The sequence below is a fragment of the Alligator mississippiensis genome, chromosome 6, assembly GCF_030867095.1.
Source record: "Alligator mississippiensis isolate rAllMis1 chromosome 6, rAllMis1, whole genome shotgun sequence".
Lineage (NCBI taxonomy): Eukaryota > Metazoa > Chordata > Crocodylia > Alligatoridae > Alligator > Alligator mississippiensis.
Genome location: NC_081829.1, coordinates 12,255,349 through 12,273,630, shown reverse-complemented (window position 1 = coordinate 12,273,630; position 18,282 = coordinate 12,255,349). Strand labels below are relative to the sequence as shown.

The 18,282-nt window shown below is 43.1% G+C and overlaps 1 protein-coding gene across 1 annotated transcript in view; it reads left to right on the top strand.

Moving 5' to 3' along the window:
- The window catches only part of MATN1 (matrilin 1), a 39,589-nt gene extending 22,804 nt beyond the window's left edge, over positions 1-16,785 (top strand). The window contains exons 4-8 of the mRNA XM_014605060.3: positions 3,880-4,005; positions 6,643-7,056; positions 10,126-10,278; positions 13,956-14,036; positions 15,356-16,785. Of these exons, the coding sequence (XP_014460546.1) occupies positions 3,880-4,005; positions 6,643-7,056; positions 10,126-10,278; positions 13,956-14,036; positions 15,356-15,405 (824 nt within the window). The 3' untranslated portion in view covers positions 15,406-16,785. The remainder of the gene's footprint in view (positions 1-3,879; positions 4,006-6,642; positions 7,057-10,125; positions 10,279-13,955; positions 14,037-15,355) is intronic.
- The last annotated feature ends 1,497 nt before the right edge of the window (positions 16,786-18,282 follow it).

Below are 18,282 nucleotides of genomic sequence, written 5' to 3'. Positions count from 1 at the left end.
CCCCGACCCCAAAAAAGCCTTTAGACAAGGAGACAGCCTAGGGATCTACATGGGTTTGTGGAGATATTGCTTCCATTCCCAGATAAGCTATTGACCTACCAAGTAACCTGGGGCAAGACATTTTCAGGCTCTGTTTCCCCTTCCTCTACTATGTTTGTCTACTTCAATCGTAACTACTTTATAGCAGAGTTTGTCACATGTTTTTACAGTGTCTAATACATCGATGCCCCTTGGAGCAACTGTAATACACCTAATAAGACTCTGAGTCTCTTGCAAACTCATGTTCACACCTACAAGTAACACTGAACCAAGTAGAAGGGCTTTTCCATTTTAAACTAAACTGACAAGACTGAAGAAAGAACCTCATAAATATTTGTTTTCTAGGTCAGATAAATGGGCCATGGGGCCTCAGATGCTATTTTGCTAAGACACAGCTGTGTAGCAACAATTTTTAAGAGGTGTGACAAAATAAAGTCCCAACAGACACTAGTAGACAGAGAATTGAGAGAGAACCTGGCCATGTCTACAAATATTTAACTGCAAAGAAGACTAATTAGCTGCAGAGTAAAGCATCACCATTTACATGTGCAATGATGTTAGGCCACAGTAAACTAATTAATGAACTCACATGTAGATGCTGGCCACACGTGTAAATTGTGCCCAGTCAGCCCAGCCAGTGTGGGGCCAGACTTCTGCCTGCTGCCTAGCCATAAAGCTCTGCACTTTCAGCACCCTCATGTCCAGCCCAGCCACTCTGCTACTCGATGCTGCCATCCAGAGCCTGGGGCTGACTCCCGGCGCCTCTTGCCAACCTGGGCCTGCTTTACCCCAGTTCAAATGGCTGCCATCCCAGGTGCACATATAGATGCTGCACCCTGGAATAGTTTGCTGTAGCTAAGATAGCTCCAGAGTTTATTGCTTTGCATTAATTGCATGTGTAGATACATCCACTAGGTACATCTACATGTGCAATTAATGCAAATTAAACTAATCCAGACATCACCATCTGCATGTGCATTTAAGCACAGTAATTCACTTTGCCATGGATAGTACTTGTGTCTGACTGTACTATCTGACATCACAGTAAATTAATCTACGACAACCTAATTGCCATCCATGTGTACATGATGATGCTTTACTGCTCAGCAAATTAATCTACTGCATGGTAAAGTACATGTGTAGATATGCTCACTGAGACCAATTCCTTTAGAAGGTGTAAACTTTCATGATTTAACTTTTTTCTACTGAAAATGCTGGTTGGTAACTAAGAGTGATGTGATAGGAAGTCTGTGTAAGACTCAAATCAGTACTGAGATGAGAAGGAGACATACATTTTCTGCTCCAGTGTAAATACCCACATGGGAGACGTGCAACATACAAAGAGAATGGGTGCCAAAGTGAAATGCTAAGGTGAAATCCTTGGTTCATTCTAGTTAAGAGGGGTTTTGACATTGGCTTCAATGGAGTCAGAATATCAACAGCCATTAAAAGTTAAAAAAAACAAAACAAAGCAGGCATGGTTTATTTCCACCTCTCTCAGTCTCATTTTCTCCATTAGTAATGCACAGATGGTGATACTTTTCCTTCTTTATGGCAACAATGTCTGGTCAATCATCAGTTGGCCAAATGGATCATAAGTGTGATTAAGCAAAACTGCCATATGAACACATCAGCAACTGTATATGAAATTATCCACTGAAAAGCAGGTGCATGGCTAATAAGACCAGATAAAAATATTCAGCAATGTCTGAACATCAGCGATCAACAAAAAACCCCACCTATGAGAAGGTGGTAAACCCTCAAATGTCTTTATAAACTTTCCCAGCCATGGAATTCTTAGCATAATAACCTGGCATAAGGCATACACAACACTTAGGACCTCTTCTGAGCACACAAGTGAGACTTAAATGGCATATAAAATGGATGCAGACAGAAGTGGCAATTTTTGCCTGATATGGCCACAGAAAGTGGTCTATAGCCATAACCAAACAGAAGCACGTGGCTGCATACTGCTTCAAAAATGGCCGATTGCATGAAAATCTGAACCCTCATTGAATGCATTAGGGTTTCAGATGAAGATGTTTCAAAACAATGTCTTCTGTAACTTGTGTCTGCCCACCTGCCAGCCTCTGAGCTGTTTTCAGAATGGGAGTGGGGAAAGGGAGTGGAGGGAGTTTGATCTGGGGTTTTTTCAATCGAGATGGAGGATGCGGCTGGGGTATTAAAGCCCCCCAAGATGGGGGGATCCAATTCACCCACCCACCCTCCAGCGCTGGCTGGGGAACCCCTAGGATGAGCTCCCTCTGCTCCCTTTCCCCCCTCCCATTCTGAGAACAGCAGGGGCAGGCAGGGAGGAGGGGGTCATTGCTCCTGGAAGCTGGCTGCAAGCTCATAGCCAGCAGCTAGATTTCCCTCCTCCCTGGACCTAACAGTGAACTTCTGTTTGGTGCAGGGAGTTGTTGTAACTCAGATCACTTCCTGTGAAGCCTCCTGTGTTGCAGCAGGGAACTGCACTTCAGTCTGAACCCACAATTATTGCCTGTAACATCCATACAGGGCTCAGTTTCACTCTTGCAGACCTTTTTCCACATTGGGCATGTGCCAACTGATTTATTATTCTAGTGTTGCTCGCAACTGCTAGGAGTTAGCACTATATTATTTAGAGCAATCAGAAAGCTTGAGTATAGTCTCTGTCTCAGTACATATGTGTATGTATACTCATATTTACATACACACACATATGTAAATCTACATGTATACATGAACCAGACCAGCTCCAAAATCCAGTGAGGTCAATAAAAAGACTGCTGGTAACTTCAGTGGACTTTGAACCAGAGCCATATTTGCAGTATATCCAGGCAAATCCTGACGTTGTTTTCCCCTTAAGACTCACTTTCTTTGTGCATGAATTTGTTTCTAGCAAGTCTGTCTTACTTTTTAGTTTGCTTTTGCTGCCACTCATGCACTTTGGCCTGGTTTTAAGAGAGGCTAAGCTCCACTAGTGCATGTTGACTTCAGATCAAGATATTTTTGCTCAACATCAGACTCCGATTGAATTCAAATGGCTCAAATGTTTGCAGAGAGCAAATCTGAGTGCTGTACATACTTCTGTAAACTGAATTTAATGTTTGCCTGCATGCTAAACTAATCTGTCAATGGAAACAATGCCTTGTGATTCTTCTAACTAATCACAATTTACCTACACACTGGAAAAGCAAATGCTGGCTAGACTCAGGAGGACATTCATGATCTAAAGAGTTACAAAAGTACAAGAACTAGCAGTCAGTAACTTCAGATAATGAAGTAAATACTGGCCTCCTTCTACAGACAGTAGGGGCCAGTATTGGTCCCAGGGGCTGGGGTACTGGAGCCTGAGTTTGGAGATCTGGGCTGCATTTGAGGACCTACCAGTGAGTTATGTGACTTATTCATGTTGCTTCTTCCTCAGTGCTTCAACTTCCCAATCTAGAAAATACTATGTTTTAATCCAGACTGACAATTAATGTAATGGTTAAAGCAGTAGCTCATCAGGGACAGGATAACCAAGCACACTGTTTTGGAAAGATTATATTTAAGTGGATAAGAGAGAGGGCTGTCTTGTAAGAGAGACACATTTCCAAAGGTAACAGGGATACCTTACTTTTTTGGGTGCTCGGCTTGAAACATCCCATTTTGCTTTAAGGGCTGCAGAAGAAAAGAATCCAGTTTTATTATTCATTCATTTTTAGTTTATAGAGGGGGAAGACACTGAAGAATATTTGCTCTACACGGTTCTTGCAGACAGAGGAACACAAACCTAGTGCAGACTTTGGTTTGAGCTCCCTTTGACACTTCCACACTGAGATTCAACAAAATGTTAATCTACCTCATTTCTTACAGTGGTGTCAGATCTGTGTGCCACGGGAGACCACGACTGTGAGCAGATCTGTGTCAGCACACCCGGGTCCTACAAGTGTGCTTGTAAAGAAGGCTTCACCCTGAACAGCGATGGGAAAACCTGCAGTGGTAAATAATGTTTTCAAGCCCGGCATGAAGTTGAGTGTGAGCATGATGACAGGGTGCTGGATTATTCCACCAGCAACACTGCCCTGCTCAGAAAAGTGATAGGATGAAAGCATAGCAGAATGATGGTACCTACATCTCACACTACAGGTTGCTCACCACTGAGAATCAGAAGAGTAGGTCTCCCATTGCAGAGCCAGATTTAAAATTATTGAAGTAATTCCTAAGATTAGACTCTTAGACTGATGGTCCCGAGATGGGACAGATGAAATCTCAGGTCTGACTGGCCTGTTGGTCTGAGCCTTAGCTTTAGGTGCCAGAACTAATGAAGCAAGAGACTCATTTGGGATTCTCTGCTGAAAATGTATGGGATTGGGAGGTGCAAGAGTCCAAGATTTAGGTAAGCATTTGTTTGCCTCTTCTGAATTAAACAGGCTGCCTTCCACTTTGTATGGGGCATGATGTCAAAAACACTGTACCAAATTCAAAGATAAAAGGTAGTGAGTGGCAGAAGGATGCAGCAAGCCAAGAACTGTGGCCAAAGGCCCAAACAGGAAATGCTGCAGTAAAACTGCCTTCTCTTCCCTCTGATGGAGGAAAATCCTGCTCTGTTCAGCTCTTCTCACTGCACAGGACAGCCACACAATAAGCCATACCACTGAAGTTCTAATGGGAGTTTCCAGAATGGTGTGAATAAATGATTTTTCAATTCATTTAGTTTTGAAAACTAATTTTAAAATTAATTTTGGGTTGACTCAAAGGGAAACCTTTTTCAAAATTGTTAGCAAACCAAAATATTGCTTCAGATTTTTTAAAAAGTTATTCTGATTTGACTGTTGTTTAATTTTTCCTTTTGAAATAAAATATAAGGAATTTTGAAACCAAAAGGGTTTTTTGAATTTTAAAATTAAAAGCTTCCATTTAAAATATTTGGAAATATTCTTATTTTTGCTCACTGGCACAAAATCTGTAGTTTCCAAAAAATGTAAATGTTGAGCTAACAATTCTCTCCAGATGTAGCTGAGGGTATAAACTTCTCTAAGGTGGCATTGAGAATTCCACCAGGTGGGTAATGTTATTCCAGACTTCTGCCCAAACTACCTGAACCGTCTTACCTACACGTTCCACTTCCAAGTATTTGATCTCTTTGCCTTTCAGCACATATCCTATCCCAGGGGCAGGCAATTATTTTGGGGGGTGGGCCACTTACTGAGTTTTGGCAAGCCATTGAGAGCTGCATGACAGGCAGCCAGGGGCAGATAAATATTAATTTTCTAAATTTTTAGGGGCCCCGCGGGCCTGATAGAATGGCTTGGTGGGCCACATCTGGCCCACAGGCTGCATTTTGTCCATCCCTGCCCTATCCCATGCTTGGGTGGCCATGATGAGGTGTCTAAAATGACCTGCCAAGGAAACATGAGAAGGAGTCCCTCAGGGACTGCTTCCTATTAGATTTTGTGGGACAGGCTCCAATTATTTTTGTGGGGGGGTCTCTGCCATTCAGGAAACAAAGAGACTTTCTGTACCAGTTTCAATTGCTTTATGGCCTTTAGGATTTCCAGCAGAGCAAAATATTTTGATATCTGGGCTATATCCAAAGTTGTCTTTTTTTTTTCTTTATCCTGGCCATTGCCTGCTGGAACAAGAGATGTACTGAAATGAACTGGGGGCTGTGAACTCAGTCAGCTGAAACAAGAAGACAGTCAGTAGCCAAGCTGGCAACAGAACCCAGCTGCTTAAACCTACCTCTGGCTGTATCAGTGCAACCGTCATTGCCGAGCCGAGGAAAAAACATTTGGCCACAGGAATTCTGCCTAACCCTGAGCTCCTGGGATCTAATCACTCCCTCACAAAAGATGCATTTTGTGAGTCAAGGTTTGGGGAAGTCCCATGGCACCAATAGAAATTAAACCTATGGCATCCATCATTAAAATTCCCTAGTGCTTACAAATTAAAATGTTCTTGTGCCATGCATTACCCTAAACTCAAATCACCCACCTCATGCAAAGCCTGGGAGGACACTTTACAACACCTCCCAAGGTCAGTTAATACCACTCACTAAGATCCTAGAGAGGATTAATGAATTGATATTTTAACAACATTTTGTGACATAGAGGTGAATGGCCCTGTGAGTCCATCTATGAAATTCAACCCCTGTTAGTTTTAGTGTTAACTGAATGCTTGTGAACAAGATTTTCTTTTATCAGCTGCTACCCCCTGCCTGTGTCCTTAAACCAACACGGCTACAACCCAAACCCCCTGCCCTCATCATTTTTGCTAAAAGTTTCTGGTTACACACACACACACACACACACACACACACACACACACACACACATTTCTATCTAAAATCATTTAATAAAAAAATATGAGGCAGGGGGTAGCAGCTGATAAAAGCAAATCTTGTTTGAAACGCACACTTCTCATTTTTGAAAACTGGTTTTTAAACTTATTTTGTAAAAATAACCACAACAACTTTTAAAAAATGAAAAAATAAAAACATTAAAAACAGTTGTCTTCTTTTGACCAACCCTTTATATGTTGCCATTAATAAAGTCCCTCTGCAGCTAGCCTCCTGTCTAGTTAATTGGGACCTGAGCTTTTCACATTCACCTTTTGCCCTCTCTTATTTCTCTCTAGCATGCAGTGGGGGTGGAGGAGCTGCCCTTGATCTTGTTTTCCTGATTGATGGCTCGAAGAGTGTACGACCTGAAAACTTTGAGCTGGTGAAGAAGTTCATCAACCAGATTGTGGACTCATTGGAAGTGTCAGATACACTTGCCCATGTTGGCCTGGTTCAATACTCTAGTTCGGTCAGGCAGGAGTTCCCTCTGGGGCGATACAACAACAAGAAGGACATCAAGACAGCAGTGAAAAGGATGGCCTACATGGAGAAAGGAACCATGACAGGCCAAGCTCTGAAATACCTTGTTGACAATTCCTTTGCTGTCTCTAATGGAGCAAGGCCTGGTGTCCCCAAGGTGGGCATTGTTTTCACTGATGGGCGATCACAAGATTACATCACTGATGCTTCCAAGAAAGCGAAGGAGCTAGGTAGGCCCCCCAAATTCATGTGATTGTTTTTTCTTTGGGTCAAATACTCTATCTGGTGCTGGTTCATCTATAGTTGTGATGAAGTCATAAGTGATGCCACTGGATTGATAATCCCAAAAGACAAAGTCCTTCATTCATTATAAAACATGGGCAGCAATAGAACCAAGTTTCCCATACATTACTTCTACTGTACCCAGAGGTTTCTATACTGGCTGAGGGGGTTTCTGTTTTCTACATTCGATGGGGTAGTTCGGGCTGAGAGTTGGACAGGGACATGTCATCTAATGTCTAATTCCATGCATGGCATAAAAACCTCACCCTATGGTTTTTCTTCCAAGTGAAACACTGGTCTCTCAGCTGAGGCTTTCAACAAAGGAGGCAATTAGTTTATGCAAGGATGGAGATGTTGCATGTGACCCTTTTCAATTGTGTGTGAGCCTTTTCAACCCTGTTCCTTCTCCTGTCCTAGCCTTATATTTGTAATAAAACAGAGACATAGATAGCTATCTTAGTCTGAGTCAAGTAGAAGTCAGGGTAGATTTGAATTTTATGAACTAACCAAAGTAGATATATATATGAAGCTCACTTCATCTGATATGCTATACATACACACACACACATACATATTTACACACGTACATACCCACACTTTGGATAGTTTATGTGGTTCAAATGTAGCCTGGCTTCTATTGGTAATAAAAGTAATTTTCATCATGACTTCCCTTCCTGATAAGGAAAGAGAGAGCATCTCTGAGCTTGCGATGAGCAACATGGCTCAGGTTCCACAGTCCGATAGAACTATGGATCATGGCATCTCAGCATTAAGGACCATAAAAAGAAAAGAGCATCAAGGGAATAAACAAAATAGTAGGGCTGTGTGAAGCTTCGGGTCCTGATTAGATATGGAGGAGATTCGGCCTGATTCAGTGGCTGAATCTCCAAATTCTAACTGAATCAGAGGACCAATTAAAAGGTTTGAACTGATTCAAAGCTCTCCGAATCTTCAGAAAAGATTCGGAGAGCTTTGATAATTTGGGCAGTCCCTGGTGGCTGCAGCAGGGAGCTGCAGCCGGACTTGGAGCTGGTAAGTAGGGAAAGGGAAGGGGACCATGGGAGGACCCTGCCAGCCTCCAGCCCCTCCATGCTTCTCCAGTCCCCCCGACCCCCGCCTGCTCCCACAGCCCCCCCTGGCTGCCCCACCCACCCCAGCTCTGAAAAAAAAGCTTTGACTCATCAGGTGCTGCTGGGCGGGGGTCCATCCCTGCTTCCCCCCACTGCCCCACGCTGCATGAAGGGCTCTACATGAGCCCCCCAGATCCCCCCCCCCCCATGGCTGCCCTGCTTGCTGCAGCTCCAGCCCTTTAAGAAAAAAAAATGGAGAAAAGCCCAGGGATACACCACTCGTGCAGTGGCCTTGGGGCTTCAGGAGGTTCATGGAAGAGCTGCTCACATGGCGTGGGGCAGCGGGGGGCAGCGGGCATCACCCCCCACCAGGCAGGAACCAGTAAGTGCGGGGGTTTTCTCATTTTTTTTTTCTTAAAGGGCCGGAGCCATGGGGGGGGACTGGGACAGAGGGAAGGCTCGGGGGGGCTCATGGCAGAGCCCCCCATGCAGCATTGGGGGACAGCGGGGATCACCCCCCCTCCCGGCAGCACCCAGTTAGGCGGGACTTTTTTTTTCCAAGTGCCGGGAGCAGTGGCTGGCAGGGCAGCCATTGCCAGGCTGGGGGGATGGGCCTGGCTGATTCGGCCGAATTGACTTGGGACAGTGATTCGAATCACCAAAACGAATCACTGTCCCCTGAATCGGCTAAATCCGAAGTGAATACTAGCCGCTTTGCACAGGCCTACAAAATAGCATCACAGATTAAGGGACAAACTGTTTTTGCAAGAAGATACAGGGAAGCTTTTTCTTACACCCCAACCTTTTATCCCAAGTCCTTGCATACAACCAAATTATATAGTTACAAACCAAAACACCCCTGTACAAGGACTTTGCACCATCACTTAATCCAAGTTAAAACCCCCAATTGACCTGAAATAAAATTTAAGTGATGGTTGGGCTATTTTCTGGCCTCTTCCCACATGGGCGAGATCCAGTAGAATACACTTAACCTCAACAAACCTTTGCTATCAACACATATGATGGGGGATAGGCAGGGGACCCCTTTTCCACTTCCAGTGAGGGTTTATAACTAAAATAAAAAGAAATTTTTAAAGAATCTTGAAGCTTAAGTGTCTGGAGAGGTGCCCCTTTGCTAGCCTACTGCTGAACACGTTCCTCGTATCCCTTCTTTACTGCATGAAATGGTTGCAGCCCTTGTGGATCTGCTTGTGAACTGCTAAATCTTTCACCTCCTTTCATCATTTGTTATGACCACTGGACCTGTTTGAGGGCTGGGGTATAATAATAAAGATCAAACACAAGGGCACAAATAACTGACATTTTAGAAGCATGTTTATCATGCACATGGGGTGTAAAGCACAAAATGCATTAAGCTAGTATTTAAAAGCCTCATCCACATAATGGTAGTATGTGGAGCATTGATTTATGTTGTATTTGCATTCTTTTTCTTCTCTCTATCACCAGTTGTTAAACAAGAACTTACAGGGGAAAAAATACACTAGAGGCAATCTCGGCTATAAATCCAGAGCTGAGTTTTCCTAGAGTTACAGGGAATTTAGTTTTTAATTTTATCTTTTTCTTGGCTTTCTGAGACAGCTCAAGGTGGGCTCTCATAGTTTACATGGCATGTCTACAGGATGTGTGTTCTTTATTCAGTAGGCTGTAATAGCTTCCATTTCAGATGATCCTATAGCGGGGAAATTTGACAGCACTATAACTGCATGTCCAGACAGCATGGGTGTTCTCAAATGATCTTCTTTGAACATGTGGTACTATTACAGCCACATCTCCATACACTTGGGGGACACCTATGCTGAACATCCAAGGGGTGAGGCATATGTTGATTATGGTAAAGGCAAGGAAGGATGTACAAGTTGGTTACATTTCTGCAGCTGTTCCAGGGCAGAAAATGGGAGCAGGGTTAACAATCCTTGTTGTCTGCAGGATTTAGGATGTTCGCTGTGGGAGTGGGCAATGCTGTGGAAGACGAATTAAGGGAAATCGCTTCAGAGCCTGTGGCAGAGCACTACTTCTACACTGCTGATTTCAAAGCCATCAACAAGATTGGGAAGAAACTGCAAAAGAAAATCTGTGTTGGTGAGTAAGGAAAGAATGTGGGAGCCTATTTACAATGATAGGAATTAGACACAAAAAAACCCCCTCATTCTGCAAGCAGAGAAGCAAATATGCACTTGGTCCATGAGGTATCTAGCTTTGCTTAAGGCAAAAAGTGCTGGAAATCTTCTCTCCCTTGCTTTCTACCCCAAGTGTGTATCCTACAGCTCTGTAGAGTCCCCAGACTGGTCATGTCAGCAGCCAAACTTTTTGTGTTGATCTTGAGTTTATCTGAACCAGAGCAACCCTCTCTCTTGTGCTTTCAAATGTGCTTCTCTTTCTTTCTTTCCTCCATGGCACTCCTTCCCCTGAATGCATCAGAAGGTATCTAGAAGCACTGGGAGATATAGATATCACCTTGCTCCATGTAAGGTGTTTTCCCTGATCTTCCGGGCCTCCTGAAAACCAAGGAGGCCATTTTCCTTCAAAGAAGCACCAGGAAGATTCAGTATTTTGTGCTTCTGAGGAGGCCGTTTCTCATAATCATAAGTGACTTTTCCCAGCCAATAAAGGGGGTTTTGGGGCAAAATTGTATCCAAGTTATTTGGGGGGGGGGGGGGTATTATAAGTCAGTCCAAAACATGGAGCCTTTGAAGGGAAGAATAAACAGGGGTTCCTGAAGAATGACTATAGCACTTGGTATCATCCCTTCAACTCAGCAGACCCCACTGTACCCCAGTGAACAAATGGCTGGGCTTCCAGATGTTTGAGCAATATAGTATTAGCTCTCAATATATTAGAAAGCTACAATGAAAGGCTCTTCCTAACACTGTAACAATGTGGCATTTTCTTTCCAAAACCAGTTGTATAGGCCTGTGTTGATTTATACTACTACTAGGAAAATATATTTTCATTGGTATAGAGACCTAGTGAGCACAAAGCCGTAAATGAACTGGTTCAAACCCCAGGGATCTCTACCGAGGTACAGTCTACAACAGGGGCAGGCAATTATTTCGGGTGAAGGGCTGCTGACTGAGTTTTGGCAAACCATGACAGAGCCAGGGGTAGATAAATATTCATTTTCTAAATGTTTTAGGGGCCCCACAGGCCTGATGGAATGGCCTGGTGGGCTGCATCCAGCCCGCGGGCTGCATTTTGCCCACCCTTGGTCTGCAAGCCCTGGGAGAGTCAGAGCCTCAGAGTGAGACGTGATGTGCTTTTGGAATATGCAGTAGCTGTAAAGATGATGTACTGCTCGGGCTGTCCAGACTCATTCTTCCTGTAGGGATTCATTTAGTATTGTTGCAGATGCAAAAATGCAGCCATTCAAGTAACATTGTCACCTTTTTGCCAAAATGCAATGCAGTTCCTCTTGTTAATGTTGACAAATTAGCTGCAGCTGTTTCATTTTCCTTTTTACCTCATGGAAACAGGATAGCCCAGTGGTTAGGGCCACCAGTTTGCAATCTGAAAGAACCACCTTCAGGAGCCATGGGCAGACCTTTGAGCTACCTTCTGATTCCTAATGGAAGTTTGTTTGAGAACAGCACTTCTCTGATGATTAGAGACATCACATTTCCAACCTACATGTATTCATGGCTACTTTATACCTCTTTGCTTTTGTGTCAATATTCTCATCTAGTTTGAACAGTCATTTGCTCTATTTTGTATTTTACTCCACTGATGTATTTATAGACAGCAATCATATCCCCCCTGGGCCTTTGTTTTGCCAGGCTAAACAAGTAAAGCTCTTTTAATCTTCTTCCATACAATCAGTTTTCCATTTCTCTGATCCTCCTAGTAGCCCTCCTCTGCAGTTATTCAGTTTGATTTCATCTCTCTCAAATAGAAATGGCTCTTCCACTTAATCAGAATTGTAAAGGTATGTTGGTAAATTATTAATGCAGTATTAAAAGTTCACTAATACGGAGAGCTTGGCCTACATTACTAATGGAGAAAAATTCACTGCAGCTTTAACTATGGGACTGAAAATGGCACAATGAAAAATAGACATTTCCTATCCAGTTATGAAGGACAGCTATTAGTTCTTGGGGTCCCAGGGTGAACTAATATTTAAATGTTTTGGTTTTTTTTTTACATATTTTCCCCATGGTGTCACTATTAGCACTGGTGAGGGAAAACAGAGAGGAGAGGGACACTTCCACAGCTCCTTCCATCTCTCTCCTCCCAGTCATCTAGTATTTCATGTACCTAGCAGAGAAGTGGGCTGTGAGGAGAAGGGGCTCATGTCTTCAGGCACCTTGAGAATGGAGAGAAGAAATTTGAAAGGAGGTAGAGCATGAGATCCTTGCCTAAGCCACCATCTTGCATCCCATTTTACTTAGTTCCCCACACACTTTGTCCCTACCAGGGTTGTGTTCTGTCTATATTTTCCTAACAAAGGGAGGACTAAGAGTGCATGTGAGATCCTCCAGGTTTGACAGAACAAAAAGCCTCCTGACACGCACAGAGCACTGGCCTAGGTGAAGGTGCCCAATGCAACTTCCCGCAGGAACCCTGCAGACATCATTTTTGTGTCCCTCACCATGTCATATCTCTCTCAGAGGCACTATCTCTCCTAGGGCTTGTTGGTTCTGCATCAACAAGGATATTCCTTCCATTTGCATCTGCTGACCTGTTGCAGAGTGAGAAAATCATCATTGAGATTGCTCTAGCCTCCTTCCCAGTGCCCACTCTTAGAGCCCCTGAAGACTAAGGGCTTGAGAGCAGGTGCTAGGAGCAAGCCTAGAGTGGCCATCCTGGTGAATGTCAAACTTAGGAGCATGCCAGCAGACACAGATGGGCTAGGCCTGGGTGTCCTACCCTTCCTGGAACGTGCCTACTGAAGTGGTATGGATGAGCCCCTTGTAGTCTGAGTGAAGTAACTCGATGCAACCTCACCATTTGACTGTCTGCCTGTAGATTTTCTTTTTGTAATACAACAGCTTTAAAATACTGCATGGAATCAAGCCCAAAGCTCAGGGAATGGTCTGTGTTATCCATGAGCAGAACCCACTGTTTATTTTTTCCTGAAAATCAGAAAAGACTTTTCTGCTTAACCATACTCTTAAAAGCTTACAAATATATCAGTGGTGAACATCCAGGGCTAGGTGAGCAACTAGCCAAACTTTCACCAAAGCTTCACCAAAACTTTCACTAAAGTTTCACCAAAACTCCCTAGGGGGGAAACGAGGAGCATTGGTCATAAACTGCTAGAAGAAGATTTCAGACTGGATATAGGGAAAAGCTTCATGGTTCATGTTACTAGACTCTGGAATAGACTCCCAGCAGGGGTGGTGCAGGCTCCTACCCTAGAGATTTTCAAAAGGACACTGGATGCATACTTTGCTGGGATTCTTTGACCCCAGAAATCATTCCTGCCCAAAGCAGGGGGCCTGGACATGATGATCTCATGAGGTCCCTTCCAGCCCTAAACCTCTGTGAATCTGTGAAGTACATAGGACAATCATTAATCTGATAAGTAAAACTGGATAATGCACAGTTCAGCATGTATAGAGCCAGCAAAGTCTGTAACCCTCTGTTTAAGCTTAAAGCAATAGCCATTCAGAGAATCTAGTAGGATATCTGGATTTCCTCCATGCTTGTAGCTGAAGAAAATGGGCATTACTTTATTTCAGTTGCCCCATGATTTAAGTTTTGATTCTTTGTTGTTCCCTCTTATGTCTGATTCATCTTCACTTTTGTTCTCTGGTCCACAGAGGAAGACCCATGTGAATGTAAAGCCATTGTGAAGTTCCAGACAAAAGTAGAAGATCTCATAAAGTCATTGCAACGGAAATATATCCTTTGGAAGCTGAACATGTCCAGAACATACAGGGTTGGGTTGCAGTTTGTGGAGATAGCAAATTAGCAAACCTCCTGACCAGAGAGCGGGTTCAACTGGGAGACTGTAGGCTTCAACACACTTGAGTTCTATACAGATGTGCAACAAAAGGAGACAATCCCTGCCCTAGATAGCTCAACATCTGCATGTCTGACAGGACACGGGAAGAGAACAAGCCAGACACTATTGGGCAGATAAGGGTGAGGCCAATGGTAGCATTTGCTGTTCAAGTGTCAGCCGGTATGACTTGCAGGCACTTCAAAATAGATAAGCTTTAACGTGGGATTTAAAGGAGGATACAGCGGAAGCTTTGTGGTTATTGCCAAAGAGTTTACCCCAAGTATGTAAGGTAAGATTTGCTGTCTGTTTAAGATCCAGATGCTATCAGGATCTCATGTAATTACTCAATTACTCATGTAATTGATTCCTGCACCTGCTCAGCCAATGACAAGGCTACAGGTAATATCTGTGAGAGCACAAGTGTTATGCGTTGTGCTTTAGAGGTCCTTCAATATACCCAGCAAGGTCATAATGAGCCGATGACCAAAAGTAGAAGCAAGAAAAAGTCAAGTGGAAAATAAGACAAAACATTTTCACAGTAAGTAAAGGTAATTAATGAACCACTGGGAGAGCTCACCAAAGAATGAGTTACATTCTCCATCACTTGGACTCACTAGGTTGTCAGGATTGAATGCCCTTTTAAAAAAATACTTCAGGATAACCTCAAGACACTAGATTCCACAATGTCACTTGCAACGTAAACTGTCTCTTCTTTTAGTATAATGTGGCTGAAATTTTATGGCTTACATTATGCAGGGGGTCAAACTAAATCGGTGTTTCTGAACCTGTGGGTCATAGCCCCCTGCAGGTCATAAAAGAGTATCAGGAAAATTTTGTGGCTTTGAAAATTGCATTGCAATCTAAATCAAAGAAAATCTCTTTCCAACACTCTGCACGTCCTTACAGTTCAAGGTCAAGTATTCTCCATCAATCTCTTGAAAAACACCACAAATCATGGCTACATTTTTACTCTTACTTTATGGTGAAGGGAAAGAGGGATTGTGAGCTGGTCTTTTACTTCAAATAGGAAGTCATTGATCTGGAAAGAGTGAGAAATTCAGGGCTAGATTATCACAGTGGTCCTTTCTGTCCTTAAAGTCTATGGGCCAGATCCTGAGCAGATGGGATAGCACTATTGTCTTTGATTTTTGATAGCTTAGATATGACCCCTGCGTCCCTGAAACATGACATTCATTTTCCTTAATTCTTATTCACTGGAAGCTGTGACAAAAAGGATCGCAGCCCTGGAAAACAAGATTGTCTAAGAACCCAAAGCACTATTATTTTTCTTCTTCTCCTTCCTAACACAATGTAATGGTACCAGGAAACCTTCATTTATATGGAGGAACAGCTCAGTTGCAGTGCTACATCCAGCTTTCTATATTAAAAAAAAAAAAAAAAAAAAAAAGTCTAGCTGCATTCTTCTAAAAAGGAAAGATTATAATGGTAGAGCAGACATCATATTACCGGGCAAAGCACTGAGAGTCACTGTATGCAAAACATGTTTATCTCCTTGCATCCTATAGTGTGCATATATAAAAACCTGGAAAGATTTTTTTTTAATCTAAAGCTTAATATATATATATATATATATATATTTGTTAATATGTACTTGATTTTATGAGTTCTGTGAATCCTCACTGTGTTCTTCTGCAAGTTTTGTTTCTCTGCTTTTGATAATTTAGTTTAAGAATTAGACAGGATTGAAACAGATCAGATCCCGAGTATAAACAACATAAAACAGATGATCTAAATATCTTGGCAAACATAAAATACATATATTGTTAAGCAGGTGAAACAAAGAAGTGGTCGCTGAGTGTGGCATTGGAGATGTGCTAGAATAGGACATTTCAGGCCATTTCATACAGCTACTCCACAGCAGCAGAAGAAACTCAGTTCTTCTGGCCAGCCAATAGCCTCACAATGTTTCAGCTAGCCAGCACTTGTCCTATGTTTAATATCCATGGCAAAACCCTGATATGCACAATGAGATCCTGCCCCTACATGGCTTCACACAAGGCAATGCTAGCAGCACTGACTTGTACCTGCTGCTACCTGACTATTCAGCTCTATAGTTCACTCCATTATTGTTCTCAAAACTATACTTTGAAAGGAAACCTTATCACAAGCTCAGATAAACCCAAAGTGCAGAAAGCTTCTTTCAGGGACATTGTCAACAAATTTAGTGGCATCATTGTTGTGGTGCCTTCTCTGCACAGAGCTCACTGGCTTTCTCCTCAGCTGGAGGCACTGCTTAAACTGATCAGCTCATCTCATCATGCCAGTCTTTAGACCCATCACTCTTACCCTCCCTGGTCATGAAAATCCAATCGATACAAAGCAGCAGCATGGTTGAGAGACATGTAATACTGCTTGCCACCAAGAGCCCTAGTCTCCATGCAAGATGGTGCTAAGCAGCCAGTCATAAAGATGCATGCTGTGTTATGCGTGTCACCACTGTGCCCCTCCAAATGTGAGCATGAGTGGTTGGGTTTGGATATTTTTTTTTTTTTGTATCAGAATATTTATACTTGAGTGTATGTAAAAGCCTGTTCAGAATAACTTGGCCTATTCAAAAATGTCAGCATAGAAGATGTTTTTGGATGGAGGAAAAACATTAAAAGTTCTCTGAAAACTTTGAAAAAGCATTTGATATTCATTTTATTACTTAAACTACTGTGTATTTCTTTAGTACATAAAGAAAAGGGCACCCATTGACTTCCGTGCACTTTGTAGGCAAAAGCATTACTGGGAAGACAAAAAAGATACAATTAATAAGTGATTCAAACAATTGTTCAAAAGAAAACCTGACTCACAGGAGTGGAAAAAAAGTACCTGAAGCTACAAATAGAAGGGAAAGACCTTTAAGGTTGTGTTTTCTACCTCTTGCAAGATTGTATACTACAAAGCATTGCTTATTAGGCCTGTGCAAAGCAGCTAGTATTCACTTCAGATACGGCCAATTCGGTGATTTGAATCACTGTCCTGAATGATTCGGTTGAATATGATTCAGAGGTTCAGCTGCTGCTGAATCGGCCGAATCTCTAAATTGGACAGGCCACATGCCCCGTCCACTCTCCCAGCCCCGTCAATGGCTGCCCGGCCCGGCCCCAGGTCCCAGCTCCCAGCTCTTAAAAAAAATTTAAAAAATTAAAAAGCCCTGCACTCGCTGGCTCTTGCCAGGTCAGGGTGGGGAGGGGAAGGGGGAGGACAATCCCCACTGCCCCCCACTGCCTTGAGCTGCATGGGGGGCTCTGCCACAAGCCCCCAGAAGCCCTGATGGCTGTTGCAGCAGCTGGTGAATGGGGGCTTTTTTTTTTTTTTAAAGAGCCAGGAGCTGGAGCCAGGCGGGGCAGCCATTGAGAGGGCTGGGAGAGTGAGCGGGGGCCAGGGGACACTCAGGAGGGCATGGTCCCCCCCATGGTCCTCCCTTCTCCTCCATCCCCACCCCCTACTTACCAGCATGGAGTCCAGGTCCAGCTCCCTGAGGTAGCGAGTGGGGACTGCCGGAATCTCTGAAGCTCTCTGAATCTTTTCCAAATTGATTCAGAGAGCTTCAAATTGATTCGGACCTTTATATTGGTCTCCTGATTCGATTTAGATCTGGAGATTTAGCTGCTGAATCAGGCCGAATCTCCTCTGAATCGAATCAGCACCTGAAGCTTCGCACAGCCCTATTGTTTAACAATCTAGTTAGAAATGTCCCAAGGAAAATAATTTTCCCTGTGTCCCTTAAAAGACTATTCCATAACCTAATAAACCAAGCCACGAGAAACATTTTCTTGATATACAGATAATTTTCCCCATTCTGTCTTATCCCAATGATCCTAATTATCCCAAGTATTCATACCTGTCACATACCTTTGATTCAAGTTTGACTCCTCCTTCTTCAAACTCCCACGTAAGCTTTTGTATGTCTGTGTACATGCACTTGGATATGAGATTGAGTTTAGAACTTTTTCTAAAGCACAGCATAAATAAGAAATGAGATCATATAAGGAAGACTGTATATTCATTCAGCCTCAAAGTCGGCCTGCAGTCTGGAATCACAAAAAAGAGATGTGAAGGTTCTTGCAAAATTGTATGTATACCTGCAGATCCATGGCATATGTGTGTAACCATGCATCCTATAGTAGTGGGTT